At 38.0% G+C, this 27,317-nt stretch overlaps 1 protein-coding gene across 1 annotated transcript in view; it reads left to right on the forward strand.

The window, feature by feature from the left end:
* The window catches only part of LOC113684427 (uncharacterized), a 40,468-nt gene extending 16,608 nt beyond the window's left edge, over positions 1-23,860 (forward strand). Inside the window, exons 7-18 of the mRNA XM_089188597.1 lie at positions 766-856; positions 1,616-1,848; positions 4,546-4,946; positions 10,159-10,276; positions 11,424-11,573; positions 12,075-12,165; positions 12,349-12,580; positions 16,619-17,017; positions 18,954-19,071; positions 19,958-20,107; positions 20,622-20,712; positions 22,966-23,860. Of these exons, the coding sequence (XP_089044723.1) occupies positions 766-856; positions 1,616-1,848; positions 4,546-4,946; positions 10,159-10,276; positions 11,424-11,573; positions 12,075-12,165; positions 12,349-12,580; positions 16,619-17,017; positions 18,954-19,071; positions 19,958-20,107; positions 20,622-20,712; positions 22,966-23,200 (2,309 nt within the window). The 3' untranslated portion in view covers positions 23,201-23,860. The remainder of the gene's footprint in view (positions 1-765; positions 857-1,615; positions 1,849-4,545; positions 4,947-10,158; positions 10,277-11,423; positions 11,574-12,074; positions 12,166-12,348; positions 12,581-16,618; positions 17,018-18,953; positions 19,072-19,957; positions 20,108-20,621; positions 20,713-22,965) is intronic.
* The last annotated feature ends 3,457 nt before the right edge of the window (positions 23,861-27,317 follow it).

Below are 27,317 nucleotides of genomic sequence, written 5' to 3' on the forward strand. Positions count from 1 at the left end.
AAGAATCCAGAGCCAAACAAGCTATGTCACCGAAAGGACAGCATTCACAGCGAGAGCAATTCGACGAAGCTGTATCTTGCGTGGCCAATACTAAGTAACCACATGGCTTTAACTGCATAATCAGTCATAATTTATGCGTCGTGCTCCAAGTTCGGCACGGTGCTCTATTCAGCATCTTACAGTCCCCCAGTCCAGCTTCAAGATGATGTCCACATTGTCATACAAAAAAAGGAAATTCGCAGAACTTCATAATATCCTTACTCGGATTTAAAGAAAAACCTGAAAGATAGAAGATAATGCACTAAATATTTTCACGTACAGGTGTCTTCTTGCAGCAAGAGCATTTGATACTCATGCAGATTATTGTTTTCATAACCATCACTACTTATTATTTTCTTGTGTTCACCTGTCGAGCGGAGACAAGCACGAGGCGGGCCGTGGGTGAATTCACTCTTGAAGAACGGGGAACACAAAGACGTTGCCCGTTCTCCAAGCTATGTCATTAACAACGCTAGAATCATTTCGTCTTCCCTCATGTTCACTATTCGGTGGTAGAAGCAAGCGGAACAAGCAAATTGTACTCGGATTGTCGACGTAAAGAAAAAAAAAGCCAAAGGGAAACTTTTTCGCCGCTCCCACTTCAAGGTGTTGTCAATAGACGCCGCGTTGAAACAAACGAAGACCATTACGTTATAGATTTGCATGTTTAAAGCAAAAGAAAAACCGAAAATATATATGACGATTTGATTTGTTTTTTTATGTCAGGTGTCTTCCTTGAGGCAAGATCATTTGATACTTACGCATATAGTTCGAGCGGCTATCATTTGAGAGACTACCTGAACAGCCTGAGTGGCAAGTATGTTATAACTAATTAGTAACTATTGTTGTACGTACAACACTTTAAGCACTTTTAGTAGACAATAAATACTCCTGACCTGATGATAATGCTTCCTTCACCGTCCATTTCGATTATCCTGCTTGAGTAGAAAGACCCTCTTTTCTACATTGTTTTTTACACGCCACTCCTTTCTCGCCTTTGAAGCAAAGAAGGAGAAAGAAGCGGCTGCTCTTGGAGGCTACCTTACCAATTTACTATTTATAATCATATGTCTTTCAGGAACCCGTCAACGGGAGCCGCTATCTCCACTGATTCTTTGAGTCAACACTTTCCCTGAGTGAAAATATTTTTAGAACCACAGCTTTTCCCCGAAAAAAGGATTATATTCCGTCGGAACAACCGCGAATCGCAAAATATGGTTTCACTGCCCAATGCAAATGAGCAAATGATTTGGTCGCAGAACGCAAAAATTGCACAAGGAACCTTTCTGTCAGTAGATATACTCGGGAAAGGGTTGACTCCAAGGCTTAGGATGAGAGACAGTTAGGTAGAGGGATGGAAGGCTTAGTATGAGACTCCTACTGTGGGAGAAGGGTTTTGTTGTAATATGATATACATGCACATGCATAACTTTTCTCTGATGGCTGAATGTTATGATGTACATGCATCTTTTCTAGTTTTTTAGTGTGTGTGTTGGCAACAGATAAGGGAGTGTTTTTATTCCCATTTTCAACTGATCTCACTCTTTTGCATTTGGTGTCTTTGCTCTCGACACAGTAAAATCGTTTTGGTTGCTACTCAAGATTCAGCCTCCGAGCACATGTCACCTGCAATTGACGCTCTCAAGAGACTGGGTGCTACCGATCCTCTTCAAGGAAACCACCGAGATTCCTTTGCTTTCGCTGGATACGCAGGAGTTAACAAACCACAATGGATCACACAAAAAAGAGCAGATAGATACCTGGGACCCAGTGAAATATTTCCGCAAATACCGCTGTCAATTGATCAATAGATCGGAACTACTCTAAGATGAGCGAGGAAACATAAAGATTCAAGACTATATGAATCATTGTAATCCTCCCAAAAAAATCTGGTGATATTTTAGATACCATAGAAAATCTGCAGTTACAGTCGCCAGAATGGCGACCTGTGTTTGGATGTTCTGAAGCATTTAAGGATATACAGTACACAATCGAGCTTTTTTTTTTTTTTTTTTTCACTTCCAATGAAGCATTACTATTTTAACTACAGTTTTCCAAAAACAAATTGCTAAATATTGAAATTCACTTAATAAGTTAAAAAAAGTGTGATTAGCCAATTTTAACATGTCACCTCAAATGATTCCCTAAGTGTTTCATGTGGCAAAAAATCCTGGTCTTTGAATTTCAGTCGCGTAAAAATCTCCTGTTTTCGATTGCACGTGGAGATCTTTGCTGTCTGTCCGCGTTTAAAACTAGACTATAAAGAGAGAATAAAAGAGAACAAAAGGGGTAGAGTCTTTAGGTGAAAATCATGCTGTTAAAGTTGCGACTTTTTCTGCAATAAATATTCCCTTTCTCTCCTCGGTTGTCGTAACATTAAACCTTGAAATATTGCGTGCAGTTCAATGACAATTGATACCTTATTGCCTTTTGTCAGAAATTTTCATTCAAGAGAAAATTTTATTTACACTCTTTAGGTCGCCAAACAGCTGTGACGTTGTGGAAACCTAAGCCTAGAGCCTTGTATTGGTTGCATAGGTTGTACAGGTAGTGCGGGCAGCCCGTCTGTTATCTTCCGCTCCAATGTTCTTAAAGCTTTAAAAATAAATGAGGACATAGATGCATTTCCTCTCATTTATATCTTATCGTCGCAAAATCTGGAAAATTAAAATAGTCACGTGTCTTTAAATTAAAACTTTATTCCAAAGGAAATAAAGAATTGTTGTTTTATCATCACTAATTATTTTGATACAATTGGAAGTTAACATTATCAAGATTTAAATCCTTTCTCAAACATAACCTCACTGGAAAAAAATGTATCCACCCTTTGACACTTAAAAATGTCTCATCTTATCATCTGAATAGTATAAGTAGTGGTTGGAGTACTAGAAGTAGTCTTAATTTTTTCACGGGATAAAAACATCATATCTTATATTACATAATTAAAAACTAGTTAAAAGATGAAAAATAGTAAAAAGTGTTGAGTTAAAAATTTGATTTTTAAAAACAGTCTGTTATAAATACGAGGCAATGACTTGATTTGTTTCTAAAATTTTATTTCGTCTCCTTCTTCTCTAGGATTAAATTTCTGAGGATGGAAATCCATTTTTGCACTTAATTGAAAAACTTTTCTTTCTGTTTTTCTAGTATTTAATTGCAATCCCCGGAAATGTCAGGAGAACCATAGAAACACGCATAACGTTCCCAATATTAAAAATGGTTCAGTTACGGTGGACAATTATTTTTTCAAATTGAGAAATTAACTCAAGGTTACTGAGAAATAGTACTCGTCTTCTTATATTCTTATTCTTCTTCCACTTTCTCATATCGCAGGTAAACAAGTTCAATGATGTTTGAAAGAAAAAAAACATCTCTACCTTTCTAATCACTAGATTAATGATTTTTTTATGAATATATACATAAAATACGATTAGGCTTGCGCCATGCCACACATAGTTACTGACTATCATGAACTGGATTAAATTCTCATACAAATATTTTTGTTATCTTCTGCAGCTCTCGGCTTAGAGCCTACTGAAACACAGGACCTTACGCTTTGGACGTAACTTGCCCCGCCAAAAATTAAAACTTTTATCGCTAAAAGCTTTAGGGAGGGAGTGAAACGGATGTTGTTATCTTTCACGACTAAAAATTTATGTACAGCAGATTCAATGTCATTGTCCCAAAAATATAGCTTACAAAATCTAACTCACCGAGAAACCAACATGGTACCAAAAATACAACAAACAAAGTCTTACTAACAGAGAAACAACCCTGGAGCCTGCTGTTGCTATCAAATTAAGTTCATTACTTATTGATATGGTCTTTCAAAGCAGAAAAAAATAGATTATTTCTTCGTTGCCTGATATGTGGAGTTCAAAATTTTCTTCATGAACTTTAATTTTAAACCCTAACTGTACATATAAAGCCTACCTTATGATACAGTCGAACCCCTTTTTAGCAGTAACCCACTTCATATTATCAGCTTTGACCATTATAACAAGAGGGTAAGTGCAAATGTATCCCGTTTAACTAAGTTGATTGTGGCATAAGTGTTGTGTATGGGTGTGCGTGAGTGTGTGGTCCCAAAAGGTTCCAATGTTCCTTTTACGTATTTCTTTACATATTACCACGAAATTCACTCTTACGATTTGAATTCATTCCCTCAAAATATCAAAACACATCATTTTGATTCCTTGACAGTTCATTGTACCAAAGGATAACAGATAGAATGTTGTTTATAAGCTTTCGCTAGACGATTTTAAAGTTACTCTTCTGAATTGTGCAAATTATTACGTTGCCCTCGTCGTATTTCAACAGAGGCACCTTACGAAATTCTTGAAAAGTGAAAAATTGGTTGAAAATCATCCTTAAACGGCTAATAATATCATTTTCAAAAACATGAATAAGTTTCTAAGAATGTTATTGTTTGATTTGAATGTCGCCCTGTCATGCTAGTTACAGCATTTAAGTTAATCAACATGGTGTTTTTCTGCTTGTACTAAGGTTTTGTGTTAATAATTGATGAAAAAGAGCTAAAAACCCTCAAGATCACTATAATTGGCAACATTTCTCACGAAAACATGTTCGCGACGCTCCTTCTAACTTCCTTAGTGATTACTTTAACAAACGGAGAAAGTCGATTAACAACATCCAATTACAAAGCCGTTAACTTTGCCAAAGAAATAAGAGGACGACGGCTTAACGGAAGTGTTACCAAGGAAATTGAAGTGGATTCTGAGAGTTCTTGTCGACTGCAGTGTGTGGAGGAAACTTCGTGTCTGTCATACAACTTTGGACCCGGTGATGACAAAAAGATGTTTAAATGTCAGCTGAGCAACTCTGATCGGTTTACTGGGCTGAACAATTTCATTGAAGATCCCCAAGTTCTTTATAGAGGCATAAAGGTAGGTAATTTACCTCAATTTGCAATTTTTTTTCCATTCCAAAGAAGACATAATATTTGATTGAAGGAACGACGTAGATGTTCATATAGGGCGTTTGCTAATGGTAAGAAATACAATTTGAGAATAACTGTAGAAAATTTCTCATCATCGTCTGATTTTGAAAGACGAAGATTTAAACTTTAACTGTTCAGTGGGCCTCTGAATTTGATGGCTCAGAAACGTAAACGAGATCTTGTGCAAGCATCTCCTACATCTTCGACCTTAAATAAACTATCCTATTCTATTCTACTCTCAAGCAAAAAGAAAGCCTTTGAATCCACTAAAAAATATCCGTTAGACTCAACAAACACATCTTTTTCCTCCTTTGTCGGTTCTTTAAATTTTCGGTAAACACGAAGAATGTACATATTCTAATTCAAGAGAATTAGACTCCAATTTAAAATTTAAATTCTCTCGTCTCATTGTAATAACAATGAAAAGACAATCCACCTTTTTTTTCAACATTAGCTAGAAAGGTTAACTTCTCTGAATTCTTTTACTGGATATACTCCGATTCTATTATTCCAGTATATTTGTCCACAGAGTGCTCACGAAAATTTGAGAATGTATAAGAACTAAGATTGAATCAGACTGCACCTTGGTCAGAACGTTCTCGTGATTTATATACGTCTGTAGGGCCTGAAAACTTTAATTTAGTCACAGCAGGCTAGTTTCTACTTAAAGAAATGTCAAAGAATTCAGTTTTATCCTCAACAAAGAACTTAGCATGACCGTCATGACGCGATCGGAACACTCTCATCAGTAATTACACCTCAAAACACCTCGCTCCCTTGTTTTGGCCCTATTTTAGGAACCCTTGAAAAAGTTTTTCAGTCTTTCCTTTTGGGAAATCTACGGGAGAGTTAGAAATAAGCAATGATTATTTTGATTCGACATTTAACATAAGAAGAGAAACTCCGATAAGTGAAACCGTTCTCGTCGGGCCCTCAAGTTAGGAGGAATCTACTCAGGGGATTCTTTCAAGCATATTTTAGACATAACATTCTCGTTTTCTTTGCAAATATCTTCATGGGTTGGATTGTTATGTAAATTAACAGTTCGGGCCATAACCATTTCTGGATATCGGTTTCGAGCTTTGTGATTGGGTGAGATCAAAACCAAAACAAAGCAAATTTGGCCGAGAGGTGCTGGAAACAAGAAGAAGCTGATTTTTTTTTTGTGGCGGCCATGTTGTAATGCGGTAGTAAGCTGAAACAAAATTCGCTAATTAGGACTTGACGTAAGATACCATTAAAAATATTCGTTTATTTCAAACATTCAACATGCATGTCCTCGACATTCTCGCATTCTGGAAGAGTAAAGCGGATTCTTTCTAGCACAAATTCTTTGTAACGCTGTGGTCCTTCCACCAAGAGCGTCACAGGAATAAAAGCTCCTCCGCCAGCCTGTTTGTATCTGGAGAACTTCTGGGTAGAGCTTGGCCTCGATGTTACTGTCCGTTATTCGTTGATTTCCCTATTTTGGGTTACAAGAAAACCAATTAAATAAGGTTGAACCAAATAACGCGCACTGATAACAATTGGGACGAGTGAGGTGTAAGATCGCGGAATCGGGACAATTTCATTTCTCTCCAGTATAGGTCGAGGAAAGACAATATCTTGCTTCTCTCCGATTTTTAAATAGACATTATCAATTTCAGTCCATCAAGCCTTTACGAAAAAGTAACAGTAAAGCAAGAAAACAGTAACTTACCCTTCAATTCCTGGTTATTTTGCCACATCGAAGCAAAGCATGCAGCTGTATGTTTAGAAAGTGCTGAACCATGCCGATCTGCTGCCCTCTGAAATCTCCTAAAGTGAATGTCTTTCTCTGCGATTTGCTGAAAATATGGACTTCTCGTAGAGCCTCCGGAATGCGTTCCATTTCTCGTGGAAGAAGACAAGCCAGTGCATGTGAGTCATACGTGTTGTCGTCTTCACTTTGAATAACAAACGGTGTTCCACGTGGAGCTTTGATCTTGAAATTATGATACCTGGAAAATAAACGCCAATAAATACATGAGTGGGATAAAATATATAATGTAATGTAAAAGATTCTTTGTTTGTAGCACTGACCCAGGTCCGTGGCAGATTTGTGCCACAAAGACGACAAAGTGTCTCGAGATACTGAATGTGTTCATCCATGCTGTTGGCTTGATCTGAAATTCACAATGTAGGCTTATAAAGGTCCGATAAATAATTGTCCTTTTACTTTAAATTGGCCGACCACAACGTATGGTTAAAATTTATGGTTTACACGATACCCAGATGGATCTGAACAAAGGAATCCGTCTGGTAGTTTGCACACTAACAGACTTTCAACATTAGTGCACTCGAGCAAAAACCTCGTGCACTCGATTGGAATTTTGACAAATTGGAAGCAAATTTATTCTATTTTTTTAAAAGATTTTTTTTAGGAATCAAAAAAATGTTGCATACCTGAAAACCTCAACTAAAGAGAGGTTATTCCTCGATCGAGCCCTTCGCAACATGGACCTCCACCCGACTTTTCATCTGAATTTTTCCTTCTAGTCATCGCGACCACCATCAGTTCTTTGCTTGTTGTGTGTAATTGCTTGTCTTCTGTAATTTTGCAAGGTTTCATGGGATATGGGTAGGGAACTAAGTCGTTAGGGCTCGAATAAAGTAATGAGTGAGTTTCCTCGATGTCCCACTACGACATCCATGTTGGTAACGTCATCAAGTATCCAGAAATGGTTATGGCCCGGATTGATTAAAATAGCTTTTCATAAATAAACCGTTTAAATAAAACTTAAGTTTCATTCAAGAGTAACTAATTAACAATAACTAATGCTTTCTAACCTGTTTTGGTGTGCGCTACGTTATTGACTTGATGCCTGTTTTTGCGTGCGGTACTTTTTATGTCTTGACGGTAAAGAATTATTTCAGTGGTTTGATGGTAAATTGCAAACTTGAAATGATACAGCGGATGCAATACATTGAAGTGTGTTCCTGTGATTGTTTTAAAATAAGCGATTTTCTTTCTGTCGCTGGAAGATGGAGGGCAGTAAATTACTTGCTTCCTATCTACTGTCATTACTACTGTGTACTGACGCTTCGTTCGGCGCTAAACACTTTAATCGAGATGACAAACGAGGAAAACGACATGCATATTTTGTGAGAGATCCTTCGAAGCGACTAAATTCTTCTATTCTTGATAGTTTTATGGTTTCCGAGCCTATGGGGTGTGTTTTTCGATGTATTGGTCACCAAGAATGTTATTCGGTAAATTTTGCTGCGGTTTCACATGACGGAAGGCATATGTGTGAGCTGTTGAACGCGGAAAAGTTTCAAAACTCCAGAAATTTTCTTCATAGTATCAGCTTTGACCATTATAATAAGAAGGTAAGTGCGAACGTATCCCACTTAACTAAGTCGATTGTGGCATCTACGGTTGTGTATATATATTTTTGCAAGCGTGAAAACATTCTTTCATCTTAATCTAAGGTAATACAAAAGTAGAAATTCATGTTCACTCATATCAATTTTGAAATGACTTCCGTAAGAGTTGATTATCATTTTTAATAATTGATTATTTTTCCTGGATAGTAACGGCAGCGGCAGGGCGTCGAAAAATTCGAAACTTAGGGAAAGAGGGCGCTGGCTTTGTTTCTTTACGACGGATGTATTTAGAGGAAAATATTGACGTAGACGGGGGTTAACTATCCGCTGATTTTGCACCACGTAATGTAGCCTATGTGTAGCTGTACCCTCCCCCCCAAGGTGAAGCGGAAGCAAGGGAACGTCCACTGAAACTTGACACTAATTGTGTTCCGTGACGTCACCCTTTTGCAAGAAAATATACCAGGACTTTTTATTGGTTAACTCCTTTTGCCGATTCCTTCGTTAATTCTGATTGGCTAGAGTTGGTAATTTATTTTCACACTAACGAACAAGATGGTGAACAAAATGCTTTCATGGTCAGCTTATCAGACAACAGCGACAAGTTTTGGGATAGAGACATTTCAAGATGAACCGAAGAAAGTCATAGATATGTTTTTCGAAGTTAACGATGTCTCAGTTTCGTAACCAACTGGCTATGGAAAATCTTCAATATATCAAGCAGCGCCGGTGGTCGATCGCCTCTCTTCTCCAGGAGAACCGTTTGCTCTATATTTAGTACGTTAATGTAATTTGGCCAAGAGGATTCAGCGCCTCCGCTTTAATTTTAAATTAAAGCTAGTTGTTTCTTGCAGTGATTCTTTAGACTGAGAAAAGAATCGCTCTTTCTTCACGCTTGCGGCATAACTATCTTTTAAAGAAAACTGTAAAAACCTTGAGATTCTGCAGCAAATGATCCAAATTTGTCGATGATCGTGGTACTGTTTACAAATGCAGGCAGAAACCGTGTGGACGTTGAAATCTAGTTTCGTAAAAGCGATGCTAATCGAACATGGCCTCTTTTTACTCTATACTAAAAATCATAATCTTTTCCTATATTCTTAAAGCAAAGAATATATTTGAACCCGGACGCTTAATTGCAAATTTGCCCGAAAAATGGAAAATGAATGCACTTCAATGTTGTTGTTTATCTCGATAACCTTCACGTTAACACGTGCCACCTGGCAAAAAAGTATTATTATTAAGTGTCATTATTTTGCATAAATTAAAGTGATGTCACGGGACACTATCAGTGTCGTTTCACCTTGGGGGAGGGGGAGGGTACGGCTACACGTAAGCTGCTCGTAATGTAAAGCAGCCAATAGAATTGCGCTAGAATTGATGGGTGGGTTATAGCTTGAAATGCCCCCCACCGGCCCAGCAATGCAGTTTATTTAGAAAATAAATAATTTAAAGCTCGGCCAAAGTAGATGACGTGATCTGCTCAAGCTCACGCAGTAAAGGCCTGGCCAAACGCACGCAACATTTCAACGCAAAATCAGGCAGCATTGTTGGATTGTTTTGTGAGGTGATGTGAAGGAGCTGGCCAAACGCGTGCAACATCTTGCAACATCCAAAAATGCTGCAACCAAAATTTTACCATTTCCAACAACCATGCAACACTTTGAAACATTTTGCTACAGGGTGGCCAAACGCGTGAAATACGTCCCACGCCACAATGTCCTAAGGCAAGAGTTTGGGCAGATCACGTCATTTACTTTGCTCTTATGGTGCTGTGTTATTTTAGGAAATATTTTTTTCTTGTGGAATAGAGCCCCTGCAGGAGCAATCCCTGTCTAGATGGAGCCCTATTCTGTCGACCAATTTACCAGCAAGACGATTATCAGTGTGTCTGCAAACCAGGTTTTACTGGACACTACTGCGAAACGGGTGAGTTATTACGCTGAGCTATATTTTTCATGTATCATTTTTTAGTGTTCTAATCTCTCCCCTCAAGACCTCTCACATGAAAGGATGAACAAACCAGCATAGATTCTTTAAGATCTACAAACCGAAACAAAACACGGTTGATTCATTGTTTTGATATTTACAACATTCATTGAAATACATGTAATTTACCCAAGAACTGATGACGTGTTTATAATGCTCTAAGCAAGGTGGCAGAATAGCTCAGTAATTTCCTTTCTCTTTTGAGCTTTTACTCGCTTTAGTTGTCCTTCTCATTCTTCATCATCCGGTAACTACTATAATTTCTCCATTAATTGCCCATCAAGTGCTCTCCAATCTTCCCGCGTGCATCAATAACTCGTTAAACACATACTAAGTACGAATCAATTCTTCAGTGAAAAGAGTTGATGGACAGAGAGGACAGCTGCCCGAGATTTTCAATTGAAACCATCAATAATCTTTGATAAAACGAAAAAACTATGAAAGATTAATGGTGCAGATGCGTCCACTTTCACTTTATGACATGGTGATCATTATTTTTAGTGAGAGGTTACCATCTCTGCCCTGACCTTACAAAACCCGTCGATACTCTTTTAACGCCCCTTGAAAGTGAAACTTTTACTAATAAAAGCATTTGCAGCATTTGCAGCATTTGCAGCATTTGCAGCATTTGCAGCATTTGCAGCATTTGCAGCATTTGCAACTGTAATGGGTATCCGGTCAATTCGCCACCACAACAAACACGCCACCATAAAACTCGCCACCACTGAAAGTCACCGGTGGCGATTTGACTTTTTCGTTTTGTGTAGCCTGTTGTATGAAACTTACGTTAAATAAAAGCTAAGATGTATTCGTATATTGCGAAAAAGGAAGGGGATTCAGAAGTTATGTGTAGCCTCTCAATTATGGAACGTTAACCGTTCAATGAAATGAAAATTGTTTATATCACGAAGATTATGATAAGTTTGCGTAAAATGAAACCAGATCGCTAGGGTGACTTTCGCCGGGTGCTATTCGCTAAGTGATTTCCGCCGATGTTTGTGAAATCGTATGAGACTGTGATGTAATCCTATATTTATGACTGCTAGATCACCCTAACCAGCAATTCATTCTTTTCCTATTCTTGCAGTTCATGTTTTGGACATTCATATTCGAAGCGAAGGTTTCGACGATCCGGGAAAAGCATACCCTCGCAGCAAAGCTTACATTAAGGTGGATGGGATAGATTATTCTCTTCAAAAACGAGGATTTAACGTTGTTGTTGTGGATGGTGAAACAGGTAATTGATAGACTGTAGAACCGGAGTTACCTATTTATCATCATAGTTATTTTTTTCGACTTTTTCATTCGAGCCGAGGCAAGCCCAGGCATGCCGAAAATGAGTCACATGTATTGGAGAGGTTTGAGGTTTATTTCGAGACTTACAATATCGTTCGTTGAGAAGAAATTTGCATTTGCCTTCGCGTTCAATCACCTTAGAAATAGGAGAAAAAGACAACATGTGCTCTCCAAGTTTCGTGCTAGCCAGAAAAGGTTGAAATTTTCCTTTTGTCTCGTCCCTTTCAACCGCCATTCGAAACTAGCGCGAGCAGATTGCGAGTGTAAAAATAAAACAGGCAACATGGACAAGTGTCCCCTCACATCCACTCTAAGCTTGCGTCCACTTTATCATATCAAAAAAACAGTAAAGTCGCAGAATTTTACATTATAGTTTTTCGGAGTTAAGGAAAAACTTGAAAGATAGATGATAATATGGTGCACTAAATATTTTCATGTACAGGTGTCTTCCTCGAGGCAAGATCATTTGATACTTATGCAGATAGCTCGAGCGGCAATCATTTGAGAGACTTCCTCAACAACCTGAGTGGCAAGTATGTTACAACTAATCAGTAACTATTTTTGTAGTAGAAGGACATTCTTTTACACCCTACTCTTTTCTCACCATTCAAGCAAAGAAAAATTTTTGTGCGTGTGATGCAACAGATAATAGGGTTTTACTCTAATTTTCAACTGACATCATCCCTTTGCATTTTGTGTCTTTGCTCTCAAAACAGTAAAATCGTTTTGGTTGCTACTCAAGATTCAGCCTCCAAGTACATGTCACCTGCGATTGACGCTCTCAAGAGACTGGGTGCTACCGATCCTCTTCAGGCAAACCCCCGAGATTCCTTTGCTTTCGCTGGATACGCAGGAGTAAACAAACCACAATGGATTACACAAGAAAGAGCAGATAGATACCTAGGACCCAGTGAGATATTTCCGCAAATACCGCTGCCAATTAATCAATAGATCGGAACTACTCTTAGATGAGCAAGCAAACATGACGATTCAAGACTGTACGAATACTGTCATCCTCTCAAAAAAATCTGTGATATTTTGGGTACCATAGCAAATTTGCACTAACAGTTGCCATTCTAGCGACCTGCGTTTAGATGTAATGAAGCATTTAAGGGTACAGGAGACAGTCGAGGTCCCTTTTCTTCCTTTCACTTCCAATTAAGCATTACTATTTTAACAACAGTTCTCCAAAAACAGAATTGTCAAATATTGAAATGCACCTAAGTTAAAAGAGTGTGATTGGCTAATTACAACATGTCACTATAAATGACTCCCGAAGTGTTTTATGCGGCAAAACATCCTGGTCCTTGAATTTCAATGGCGTAAACATTTTCTGATTCGGTTCCGGTGGAGATCTTTGCTATCTGTCTGCGTTTAAAACTAGACTGTGAATAGAGAAAGAATAAAAGGGATAGAGTCCTCAGGTGAAAATCATAGATAAACCTGGTCGTTAGCACAATTGCAATTGCAAGAAATGCTGTTAAAGTTGCGACTTTGTCTGCGATTAAATATTCCCTTTCTCTCCTCGGTTGTCGTAATATTAAACCTTGAAATGTTGCGTGGAGTTCAATTACAATTGATACCTTATTACCCTTTTTTTCAGAAATTTTCATTCAAGAGATAATTTTATATATGCATTTTTAGGTCGCCACACAGTGACTTTCTAGAAACTTGAGACTAGAGGCTTAAAACTCTCTTGATTGTGCTAAGGTTGTACAGGTAGTCAGGGCAGATTGTCTATTATCTCCCACTCCACTACTCTAGAAGCTTTAAAAACAAATAAGGACATAGATGTATTTCCTTTCATTAAATTCTCAAGACTTATTATCGCAAAATCTGGAACGCGTCCTTGAAACTTCATTCCAAAGGAAATAAAGAAGCGCTGTTTCATGCTAGGTTATCATCGTTAATTATTTTGATACAATTGAAAGTAAACATGATCAAGATTTAAATTCCTTCTCAAACATAGCCTCACCGCAAAAAAATGTATCCACACTTTGGCGTTATAAAGTAGTAGTAGGAGTAGTACTAATAGTAGTAGTTTTAATTTCCTCACAAGATAAACATCATATTTTGTTATAAAGTAAAACGTTAAAAAGTAGTTAAAAGATGAAAAATAGTTAAAAGTGTTAAGTTAAAAATTAGATTCTTAAAAACAGTCTGTAGTAAATATGGGGCAATGACTTGACTTGTTCCTAAATTATATTTCGTCTCCTTCTTTAGGATTAAATTTCTGAGAGGATGGAAAACCACTTTGCCGCTTAACTGAAACACTTTTCTTCCTGTTTTTAGAGTAGTTCATTGCCGGCAATCCCCTGAAATGTCAAGCGAACTGTAGAAACACACGCAATGATCCCAATATCAATAATGGTTCAGTATGTGGACAATTTTTTTCCAAATTGAGAAACTGACTCAAGGTTACTGAGAAATAATACTCGTCTTCTTATATTCTTATTCTTCTTCCACTTTCTCATATCGCAAATAAACAAGTTCAATGATGTTTGAAAAAAAAATCCCCACTAAGAAAACTTTTCCTAGCATTGAACAGTGCTTGCGATCTATAGCCCGATAGCCTGTATTGAAGACGTCTTTTCAACATTACAAGCTCGTAATCGTTTGTTCGACCGGCCATGTTTGATTTAGAGTTAGAGCGGAGAGTGGGGAGAGGGTGCACCGTAACTCCCATGAAGCACTGCTTCAAGCTGCGACAGTTTTAGATGCCATGGCAAGCACAGACTAAATCTATGGATCTGAATTAATAGTCGCCATTTTGGCGCCCTACCTTTGGCGGTAACTACGCATTTAATTTTTTATCGGTATGGGTAATGTTTATAGTATGAAGCCAAAGTGGAGTGCAAGAAATGCTATTAATGCTGCGACGTTTTCTGCCATAAATACTCCCTCTCAGTCGGTATATTTTAGCAGCCTTAATACGTCGCATGTTACTTCCATGTTGCGTCATATTTCCAAAAATATTCATTCAAGTGATGATCTTATGATTTTAGGTTTCCAAGTGTTGACTTTCAAAACACTTAAGTCCAGAGGGATGACACTGCCTCGGTTGCAGCAGTCTCAGATAATTTCAGAAACACCATCTTCTGATAATTTTTATACTCCTCTCAGAAACGCTTTTCCAAAATTTAAGGCATTCTTCGTACAAATTAACAGTAGAAAAGAAAGGAAAAGCCAAAAAAGAAAATACAAAAAAATTACAAAGTTGAAAAGTTTTGATATACGAAGGTAATGTTTGTGTATTGTAAGAAGTGAGTTTACACAGGTCTGTATTGAGTTATACTTCTTTAAAACAAATATTTTTTTCTCGCAAAAATCGAAACGATGAGAAAGCAATTCCTGCGTGGGCATTCTTGCTGTTCCGCTTTATTAAAGCTAACCGATAATTGGCGCCAGGCTCTTAAAAAAAAAAGGATATGGCGGCGGTCGCTGTTGACTTATCCGAAGCGTTTCACGCAATTTGTCATAATTGATTACTACTAAAAATGAAAGCTTACGGCGTTCGCGATTATGCCTCAAAGCTAATTCAGTCATATCTATCAGTCCGCTTCAAACGAGTAAAATGTAACGGGAAGGTGTCAGACTGGCTGCCTCTCCGCTGTGGAGTGCCGCAAGGGAGCCTTTTAGGTCCGCTTTTTTATAATGCCTTTGTGAATGATATCAATTACTTAAGTGGATCTCCCCCCCCCCCCCCCCCACGTTTATATGCTGATGACACAATGCAATATATAGCCCATGAAAGCCCATGCACTCTTGAATCAAGCAAAGATAGATTAACGCTCTGGTTTACTGCGAACCACCTGAAAGTAAACGCTGCCAAAACTCAGGCTATGACACTGGGGAAATCTCAGTACCCATACAATATTTTTATTGATGACAGGTCCATCGAAAATGATGATGAAAATATTCTATTGTATTCTAAAGTGAAAAGAAAGCCTTTGAATCCACCGAAAAATATCCGTTAGACTCAACAAACACATCATTTTCTTTCTTTGTCGGTTTTTTTTTTATTTTCGGTAAACACGAAGAATGTACATGCTCTAACTCAAGAGAATTAAAACTGCAATTTAAATTCTCTCGTCTTATTGTAATAACAATGAAAAGACAATCCACCTTTTTTTTCGACATTAGCTAGAAAGGTTTACTTCTCTGAATTCTTTTACTGAATGTACCCCGAGTAAACCAAATCATAGAATAGTATTCTATCATTCCTGAATTTGGTTGTCCACAGAAAGCTCTCGAAAATTTGAGAACGTATAAGAACTAGGTTGAATTAGACTGCACCTTGCTCAGAACTTTCTCGTGATTTATATACGTCTGTATGGTCTGAAAACTTTAATTTAGTCACAGCAGGTTAGTTTCGACTTAGAGAAATGTCAAATAATTCAGTTTTATCCTTGACAAAGAACTTAGCATGATGTTATGACGCGATCGGAACACTCTCATCAAGTAATTACACCTCAAAACACCTCGCTCCCTTGTTTTGGTCCTATTTTAGGAACTCTGGAGAAAGTTTTTAAGTCTTTCGTTTTGGGAAATCTCCGGGGGACTTAAAAATAAGAAATGATTATTTTGACTCCACATTTAACCCCCTAAGAAAAGGATCTCCGATAAGTCGAACCATTCTCGTCGGGCCTTCAAGTTTTGAAGAATCTACTCAAGGGATTCTTTCAAGCATATTTTAGACATAACATTCTCGTTTTCTTTGCAATTATCTTCATGGGTTGGTTTGTTATGTAAATTAATATAGCTTCTCATAAATAAACCGTTTAAATAAAACTTAAGTTTCATTCAAGAGTAACTAATTAACAATGACTAATGCTTTCTAACCTGTTTTGGTGTGCGGTGCGTTATTGATTTGATGCCCGTTTTTGCGTGCGGTACTTTTTATGTTTTAACGGCAAAGAATTATTTCAGTGGTTTGATGGTAAATTGCAAATTTGAAATGGTACAGCGGATGCATTACATTGAAAGTGTGTTCCTGTGATTGTTTCGTTTAAGCGATTTTTTTTCTGTCGCTGGAAGATGGAGGGCAGTAAATTACTTGCTTCCTATCTACTGTCATTACTACTGTGTACTGACGCTTCGTTCGGCGCTAAACACTTTAATCGTGATGACAAACGAAGAGAACGACACGCATATTTTGTAAGGAATCCTTCAAAGCGACTAAATTCATCTGTTCTGGATAGTTTAATGGTCTCCGAGCCTATGAGGTGTTTTTTTCGATGTATTAGTCACCAAGAATGTTATTCAGTAAATTTAGCTTCGGTTTCACATGACGGAAGACATATGTGTGAGCTGTTGAACGCGGACAAGTTTCAAAACTCCAGCAATTTCCTTCATAGTATCAGCTTTGACCATTATAATAAGAAGGTAAGTGCGAACGTATCCCGTTTAACAAATTTGATTGTGGCATTTGTGTTGTGCGTGTATGTTTTGCACGCGTGAAAACATTCTTTCATCTTAATCTAAGGCAGTACAAAAGCAGAAGTTCATTTTCACTCATATCAATTTTGATATAACTTCCGTGAAGAGTAGATTATCATTTTTAATATTTGATTATTTTTTTCTTGATACTAACGGAAGCGGCAGGGCGTCGAAAAAACGGAAATTTAGGGACCGAGGGCTCTGGCTTTGTTTCTTCACAACGGAAAAATTTAGAGGAAAATATTGTCGTAGACGGGGGTTATTGTGTGCTAACTATCCGGTGATTTTGCACCACGTAATTTAGCTTACGTGTAGCCGTTACCTCTCCCCGAAGGTGAAACAGAAGTGAGGGAACGTCTTCGCAAATCTGACACTAATCATGTTCCGTGACGTCACTCTTTTGCAAGCAAATATACAATGGCCTTTTATTGGTTAACCCCTCTTGCCGACTCTTTCGTCAATTCTGATTGGCTAAAGTTTGTGATTCATTTTCAAACTAACGAACAAGGTGGTGAACAAAGTGCTTTCATGGTCAACTTATCAGAAAACAGCGTTTGACAACGAGGTTTTAGGCAAGTTTGCGCAACTCTTGGGACAGAGACATTTCAAGAAGAACGGAAGAAAGCCATATAAATGTTTTTCGAAGTTAACGGTCTCCATCTCGTTACCGACTGGCTATGGAAAATCTTCAATATATCAAGCAGCGCTAGTGATCGATGGACTCCCTTCTCCAGAAGAGCCGTTAACTATATTTATTGTGCCGCCCGTTAAAGCTCTCACAGAAGATAAGGTGCACTCTCTTAATGTACTTGGGCCAAGAGGATTGTGCGCCTCAGCTTTAACTTTAAATTAAAGCAGTTGTTTCTTGCAGCTATTCTTTCGACTGAGAAAAGAGTCGCTCTTTCTTCACGCTTGCAGCGTAACTATCTTTTAAAGAAATCTAAAAAAACCTTGAGAATTTGCAGCAAATGATCAAAATTTTTTGACGACCGTGGCCCTGTTTACAAATACAAGCAGAAACCGCGTGGACGTTGAAATCTAGTTTCGTAAGCGTGATGCTAATCGAACATCGTCCTCCTCTTACTCTATACCAAAAATCGCTCATAATCTTTTCCTATATTCTTAAAGCAAAGTACATATTTGAACTCGGACGCTGAATTGCAAATTTGCCCGAAAAATGGAAAACGAATTCACTTCAATGTTGTTGTAAATCTCTATAACTTTCACGCTAACACGTGTCACTTCACAAAAAAAGTGACATTATTTTGCATAAGTTAAAGTGATGTCACGGGACACGATCAGTGTCAGGTTCAAGGCGTAAACGTTCCCTCGCTTCCGTTTCACCATAGGGGAAGGGTACGGCTACAAGTAAGTTACTCGTAATGTAAAGCAGCCAATCATAATCGCGCGAGAATTGATGGGTTGGTTATAGCTTGAAATACTCCCACGCCGACCCAGCACTACAGTTTATTTAGGAAATAATTAATTTAAGGCTCGGCCAAAGTAGATGACATGATCTGCTCAAACTCACGCGTAAAGGCCTAGCCAAACGCACGCAACATTTCAACGCAAAATCTGGCAACATCGTTGGATTGTGTTGTGAGGTGATGTGAAGGAGCTCTCCAAACGTGCGCAACATCTTGCAACATTCAAAAATGCTGCAACCAAAATTTGACCATTTTCAAAATTTATCCAAAACCATCCAACACGCTGCAACATTTTGCTACAAAGTGTAGATGTACATGTCCCAAGGTGTTGCGTTGAAATGTTGCGTGCGTTTGGCCACGCCTTCACAGAGCGAGTTTGGGCAGATCACGTCATCTTCTATGTTCTTATTGGGGCTGTGTTATTTTAGGAAATATTTTTTTGTCTTGTGGAATAGAGCCCCTGTATGAGCAATCCCTGCCTAGATGGAGCGTTATTCTGTCGACCAATTTACCAGCAGGACGATTATCAGTGTGTCTGCAAACCAGGTTTTACTGGACACTACTGTGAAACGGGTGAGTTATTACACGGAGCTGTATTTTTCATGTATCAGCTTTTACTCGCTACTGGTTATCCCTCTCATTAATTGCCCAATAAAGATTAAATATTATTACAACATATCGCGGGCGCAGTCCCATCTAATTCTTAGGGAGCTACTCTGGCACGCTTCTCTCGTTCTCTCCATTACTTGTTACACGCACACTGAGTATGAATCAATTCGGTCAGTTAACAGAGTTGATAGACGGCCGCCCGAGATTTACACTTGAAACCGTCAATGACCTTTGATGAAACAAAAACTAGGAGAGATTATTGGTGCAGATGCGTCCACTTTCTGTTTATGACATAGTGATTGTGATCCTTATTTTTTGGTAAGGAATTAATCGACCCTCTCTGCCCTGACCGCACAAAAACCGTTATTACTCTTTTATCGCCCCTTGAAAGTGAAACTTTTTATTAATGAGAAGCATTTGGGTATCCGGTCAATTTGACACCACAAATTTCGCCACCTCTGAGAGTCAAATCGCCAAGGGTGGCGATTTGACTTTTTCGTTATGAGTAGCCTGTCGTATGAAACTTATATTAAATGAAAGCTAGGATGTAGTAGAATATTGCAAAAAAGGAAAGGGACTCAGAACTTATGTGCAGCCTCTCAATTATGGCTCGTTAACCGTTAAATGAAATGAAAATTTTTTATATCACGAAGATTATATGATAAGTTTGCATAAAGTGAAACCAGAGTTATTTTCGCTGAGTGCTTTTCGCTGAGTAATTTCCGCCGAGTGCTATTCGCCAATTGATTTCCGCCGATGTTTGTGAACTCGTATGAAATCGTGCTGTAATCCTATATTTATGACTGCTAGATCACCCTAACCAGAAATTCATGCTTTTCTATTCTTGCAGCTCGTGTTTTGGACATTCGTATTCGAAGCGAAGGTTGCAATGATCCAGGAAGAGCATCCCCCTGCGGCAAAGCTTACATTGAGGTGGATGGGACAGATTACTCTCCTCAAGGAAGAGGATATAACGTTGTTGTTGTGGATGGTGAAACAGGTAATCGATAGACTGCAGAACTGGAGTTGCCTATTTGTCATCATAGGTTTTTTTTCGGCGTTTGTCCGTCGAGCAGAGGCAAGCCCTAGGCATGTCGAGAATGGGCTCACATGACATAGAGAGGTTTGTCTAGAGGCAGGAGAGAACAAACGTACAATATTCGTTAAGAGGACATTTGCATTTGCCTCTGTTTTTACTCACCTTTGAAACGGGAAAACGGGAAAAAAAGACAACGTGTGTTCTCCAAGTTTCGTGCTAGCCAGAAAATGCTGAGAAAAAATTTTGGTCTCGTCCCTTACAAACGCCTTTCGAAACTAGCGCGAGCGGATTACGAGCGTAAACATAAAACAGACAACATGGACAAGTGTCGTCCCCCACTCCAACTTCAAGCTGATGTCCACTTTGTCATCATAAAACATGTAAATTCGCAGAACTTTTCATAATACTTCCTCGGTTTAAAGAAAAACCTGAAAGGTAGATCATAAGATGATCCTCTAAATATTTTCATGTACAGGTGTCTTCCTTGAGGCAAGATCATTTGATACTTATGCAGATAGTTCGAGCGGCTATCATTTGAGAGACTTCCTCAGCAACCTAAGTGGCAAGTATGTCACAACTAATTAGTAACTATTGTTGTACGTACAACACTTTAAGTACTTTTGGTAGACAATAAATACTCCTGACCTGGTGATAATGCTTCCTTCACCGTCCATCTCGATTATCCTGCTTGACGTTCTTTTCTACATTGTTTTTTACACGCCACTCCTTTCTCGCCATTGAAGCAAAGAAAGAGAAAGAAGCGGCTGCTCTCGGAGGCTACCTTACCAATTTACTATGTATAATCATATCTCTTTCAGGAACCCGTCAACGGGAGCCGCTATCTCCACTGATTCTTTGAGTCAACACTTTCTCTGAGTAAAAATATTTTTAGAACCACAGCTTTTTCCCGCAAAAAGGACTATATTCCGTCGGAACAACCGCGAATCGCAAGATATGGTTTCACCGCCCAATGCAAATGAGCAGATGATTTTATCGCAGAACGCAAAAATTGCGCTAGGAGCCTTTCTTTCAGTAGCTAGATATACTCGGGAAAGGGTTGACTCCAAGGCTTAGTTTGAGAGATAACTAGGTAGAGAGATGGAAGGCTTAGTATGAGAGATGATTAGGTAGAGAGATGGAAGGCTTAGTTTGAGAGATGATTAGGTAGAGAGATGGAAGGCTTAGTATGAGAGATGATTGGGTAGAGAGATGGAAGGCTTAGTATGAGAGATAATTAGGTAGAGAGATAGAAGGCTTAGTATGAGAGATAATTAGGTAGAGAGATGGAAGGCTTAGTATGAGAGATAATTAGGTAGAGAGATGGAAGGCTTAGTATGAAAGATAATTAGGTAGAGAGATGGAAGGCTTAGTATGAGAGATAATTAGGTAGAGAGATGGAAGGCTTAGTTTGAGAGATAATTAGGTAGAGAGATGGAAGGCTTAGTATGAGAGATGATTAGGTAGAGAGATGGAAGGCTTAGTATGAGAGATGATTAGGTAGAGAGATGGAAGGCTAAGTATGAGAGATAATTAGGTAGAGAGATGGAAGGTTTAGTTTGAGAGATAATTAGGTAGAGAGATGGAAGGCTAAGTATGAGAGATAATAAGGTAGAGAGATGGAAGGCTAAGTATGAGAGATAATTAGGTAGAGAGATGGAAGGCTAAGTATGAGAGATAATTAGGTAGAGAGATGGAAGGCTTAGTATGAGAGATAATTAGGTAGAGAGATGGAAGGCTTAGTATGAGAGATAATTAGGTAGAGAGATAGAAGGCTTAGTATGAGAGATAATTAGGTAGAGAGATGGAAGGCTTAGTTTGAGAGATAATTAGGTAGAGACATAGAAGGCTTAGTTTGAGAGATAATTAGGTAGAGAGATGGAAGGTTTAGTATGAGAGATAATTAGGTAGAGAGATGGAAGGCTTAGTATGAGAGATAATTAGGTAGAGAGATGGAAGGTGTAGTATGAGAGATAATTAGGTAGAGAGATGGAAGGCTTAGTATGAGAGATAATTAGGTAGAGAGATGGAAGGCTTAGTTTGAGAGATAATTAGGTAGAGAGATAGAAGGCTTAGTTTGAGAGATAATTAGGTAGAGAGATGGAAGGCTTAGTTTGAGAGATAATGGAAGGCTTAGTTTGAGAGATAATTAGGTAGAGAGATGGAAGGCTAAGTATGAGAGATAATTAGGTAGAGAGATGGAAGGCTGAGTATGAGAGATAATTAGGTAGAGAGATGGAAGGCTTAGTTTGAGAGATGATTAGGTAGAGAGATGGAAGGCTTAGTATGAGAGAAAATTAGGTAGAGAGATGGAAGGCTAAGTATGAGAGATAATTAGGTAGAGAGATGGAAGGCTTAGTATGAGAGATAATTAGGTAGAGAGATGGAAGGCTTAGTATGAGAGATAATTAGGTAGAGAGATGGAAGGCTTAGTATGAGAGATAATTAGGTAGAGAGATGGAAGGTTTAGTATGAGAGATAATTAGGTAGAGAGATGGAAGGCTTAGTATGAGAGATAATTAGGTAGAGAGATGGAAGGCTTAGTATGAGAGATAATTAGAGAGATGGAAGGTTTAGTATGAGAGATAATTAGGTAGAGAGATGGAAGGCTTAGTATGAGACTCCTACTGTGGGAGAATGGTTTAAGTTGTAAAAAGACATACACATGCATAAATTTTCCCAGATGGCTGAATGTTATGATATACAGGCATCTTTGCTAGTTTTTTGTTTGTGTGTTGGCAACAGATAAGGGGGTTTTTTACTCTAATTTTTAACTGATGTCACTCACCCCTTTGCATTTTGTGTTTTTGCTCTCGACACAGTAAAATCGTTTTGGTTGCTACTCAAGATTCAGCCTCCAAGCACATGTCACCTGCAATTGAAGCTCTCAAGAGACTGGGTGCTACCGATCCTCTTCAGGGAAACTACCGAGATTCCTTTGCTTTCGTTGGATACGCAGGAGTAAACAAACCACAATGGATCACACAAAAAAGAGCAGATAGATACCTAGGACCCAGTGAGATATTTCCGCAAATACCGCTGTCGGGACTAATTTAAGATGAGCAAGCAAACATAACGATTCAAGACTTTATGAATATTGTAATCCTCTCAACAAAATCTGGTGATATTTTGGATACCATAGCAAATCTGCAGTTACAGTCGCCAGAATGATGACCTGTGTTTGGATGTAATGAAGCTTTTAAGGATATACAGTACACAATCGAGCTTACCTTTTTTTTTTTTCACTTCCAATGAAGCATCATTATTTCAACCACAGTTTTCCAAAAACAAAATTGCTAAATATTGAAATGCGCTTAATAAGTTTAAAAAAGTGTGATTAGCCAATTTTAGCATGTCACCTCAAATGATTCCCTAAGTGTCTTATGCGGCGAAAAATCCTAGTCTTTGAATTTCAGTCACGTAAACATCTCCTGTTTTCGATTGCACGTGGAGATCTTTGCTGTCTGTCCGCGTTTAAAACCAGACTATAAAGAGAGAATAAAAGAGAACAAAAGGGGTAGAGTCTTTAGGTGAAAATCAAAAAGAAGCCCGGCTGTAAGCACAATTGCAATTGCAATTAATATTAAACTTTGAAATGTTGCGTGCAGTTCAGTGACAATTGATACCTTTTGCCTTTTGTCAGAAATTTTCATTCAAGAGAAAATTTTATATATACTCTTCAGGTCACCAAACAGCTGTGACGTTGTAGAAACTTAAGCCTAATTAAAAGATGAAAAATAGTAAAAAGTGTTAAGTTAAAAATTTTATTTTTAAAAACAATTTGTAATAAATATGAGGCAATGACTTGATTTGTCTCTAAAATTTTATTTCGTCTCCTTCTTCTCTAGGATTAAATCAGTTTCTGAGGATGGAAATCCAGTTTTGCACTTAACTGAAACACTTTTTTTTCTGTTTTTTTGCAATCCCTGGAAATATCAGGAGAACCGTAGAAACACGCGCAACGATCCCAATATCAAAAATGGTTCAGTTACGGTGGACAATTATTTTTCCAAATTGAGAAATTGACTCAAGGTTATTGAGAAATAATACTCGTCTTCTTATATTCTTATTCTTCTTCCACTTTCTCATATCGCAGGTAAACAAGTTCAATGATTTTTGAAATAAAAAAAAACATCTCTACCTTTCTTATCACTCGATTAATGATTGTTATTATGAGAATATACATAAAATACGATTAGGCTTGCGCCATGCCACACATAGTTACTGACTATCATGAACTGGATTAAACTCTCATACAAAAATTTTTGTCATCTGCTGCAGCTGTCGGCTTCGAGCCCACTAAAACACAAGACCTTGTACAACTTGTGGAAGAAAAAACACTCTCAAGCGAACAAAAATTTCAAAACGTGTACGATCTTCACACCTAGCTTCAAATTACAAATTTTCGTTAACTCAACATCTTTCCAGTATATTTTGACATGGTTCCTCCTTTGTTCAAGGATTCAAGCTCGTCTGATAGTTTTAAAAACTTTAGTTAGCTGGAAGATGAATGATGTAGGTTTGAAAATAAAATCCGTAGAGCTTTAAGACATCAACAGCAGATTTGTTACGCTTTGGACTTAACTTGCCTCGCAAAGAACTTTAATTGATAAAAGCTTCGGAGAGTGAATCGATTGTTGTTGTCTTTCGCAACTAAAAATTTATGTCCAGCAGATTCGATGTCGTGATCTCGAAAATTAAAAAAGTTTAACTAACAGAGAAACAACCTTGGAGCCTGCTGTTGCTATCAAATTAAATTCATTACTTATTGATATGGCCTCTTAAAGGAGAAAAAAATAGATTATATCTTCCATGCCTAATATGTGGAGTTAAAAATTTCGTTAGTGAACTTTGATTTTAAACCCCATCTGTAAAAAAAGGGAAAATGTTATGATACAGTCGAACGTGTCCTTAGCGGTCACCCACGGCGAATGGCTAAATTCAGGTACCTCAGATTAAAGGTATTATGATAAACGATAGAACAAATTCTACGTACTTTAATTTTGAGAGAGAAACATGGACTGAAAATTACTAGAAATATTATTCTTAGTTTCAATTGAGTGATTCGGCTTTAAGTGATCGTTCAGTACAGGTAGAAGAGAACACAAACAGGCCTTCGAGACTTAGTAAAGCCTGACTGCTACCGCTTAATAGAGGTGACTGCTTAATAAAGCAGAAATTATAGTGATTAAGGAGGAAAAAACTAATGACTTTGGCAACCGACCGCTTAATTCAGGTTGATCGCATAGTACGGTGCCGCGTAATACAGGTTCCACAGTAATTAGAGACTTTAAGTAAACCACGACAACGAGGACTTGATAAGAAAAAAATTATAACGGAGAGATCAATAGCTCAGCACGTGCGTTTTAAAAGTGTGTACATTTCTCAGCCGTGCTCTGCAAAACAACAACGTGAAATCACCAAAATTTGCGTGGTCTGAGAACAGAGACCTTAACAGCAAATTTTTTAAATTTCTAGCACTGCTCACATACGTTATGCTGAAGCTGAGGTGTTTCGCCACAAGAGACGTTGAACACATCCAGCTATTGCGAAATTCTGACCATGAATATAAAGTCATTTTTGACCGACTTCTTTCCCGGCGTTGCCTTCCTGACTGCTTAAAGTCCTTAAATGTATGCCTTCCTACTAATTTACGGGCCTTACTAAAAAGGTGTCGCGGCGTATATCATGAATAAATTAAATTTTGACTGCCAACACTGCATAATTAGAAGCGATGTTTGGTTTGACTCAATGTTGGCTTCTTTAATTACTGACGACAATTAGTTGTTCGTTACAGCAGCACAGTTGTTGAAGAAGGCATGGAATTCTGTCAAGGAATCCTATAAAATAATAATTTGCAATTTGTTATCAAGAAGTGCGCCCAATTTCGATTCACTAGCTTTTTGGTACAGATGGAGAGAGGAAAACTGTATCCAACCCTATTTTTTACATGTGCATCACTCATGTGCGTACCTCATTCCAGCAGCGCCAAGGGCCTCAGACGGGATGGAAAATACGTTAATCATCCAGAATGTTTCTCGTTTAATTTTGTCTCAGCTTCATTAACACCCGAGCTGCTAAATGCTAACAAAATTCAAAATTGGAGTGATGTAATTCATAGTGAAACCTGTGACCACTACAACATTGAGGTGAGTCTCAATTTGTTTCGGTGAGTGGCAGAAATTTGTTTTTATTTCCACAAATTGCGTAATGAAGGTGTTTGTGCACCGGCGAATGGAGGCAAACTCATAGCTTTGATTTTGTTTTGGAAATAATGAGTGCGACGAATTTTAACTAAATAACATTCCGTCTATAAAACAAGCGATTCATGGTTTCGTCCCTAAAGTAATGGTTTAAGAATACTTATTATACTTTGACACTAAACCTGTTACATAGCATGATGAAAAATAGGCGTTTTAAAGAAGACTACACTTTCTTCGAGTATTTATATAACTATTATTTTTGTTGCTGTTGTCGTTTTCTTCACTTTGGCAGAGCCCGTGCATGAGCAATCCTTTTTGCCGGCCGAATTACAATCAAGACGATTATCAATGTGTTTGCAAACCAGGTTACAGTGGGGTATTCTGCGAAACAGGTCGGTTTTTATCACTGTCTTCCGATTTTCTCCTGGTAGCGGTATACTCTTGGCCTACTCTACTGATATAAATTCTTTCCAGATGTGTGTGTGTGTGTATATATATATATATATATATATATATATATATATATATATATATATATACATAACTAACTGCAGACAGTACTATTTCGGCCTTCTGGGCCTCATCAGTGCAGTGCTGATGCTAGGATGGAGGTAAGGCCATACAGCTACCCCAAGTGATCTCACACATGTGGGATCATCTAAGCCATGCCAGAGTGCTCAAACTAGAAAAACTAGTGAGCATGCATAATGCTAGCAGCAATGACTCATCCTAGTAGAGTGCTCAATTTGGACATGAAAGCAAAGCTTTGTATGCCAAAGAGCTATATATATATATATATATATATATATATATATATATATATATATATATATCTGAAAGCAAATAACCGAGGAGAGATGCTTAGCACTTTAATTTGATCTCGCTATATCTTCTTGATGAACGTAAATTGATAGGTTTGATGGATTTGAGCTTTATATGTATGGAAATAATGAATGATAAATGAGGTCTTG

This window comes from Pocillopora damicornis, chromosome 12 (genome assembly GCF_964200805.1).
Source record: "Pocillopora damicornis chromosome 12, jaPocDami1.2, whole genome shotgun sequence".
Classification (NCBI taxonomy): domain Eukaryota; kingdom Metazoa; phylum Cnidaria; class Anthozoa; order Scleractinia; family Pocilloporidae; genus Pocillopora; species Pocillopora damicornis.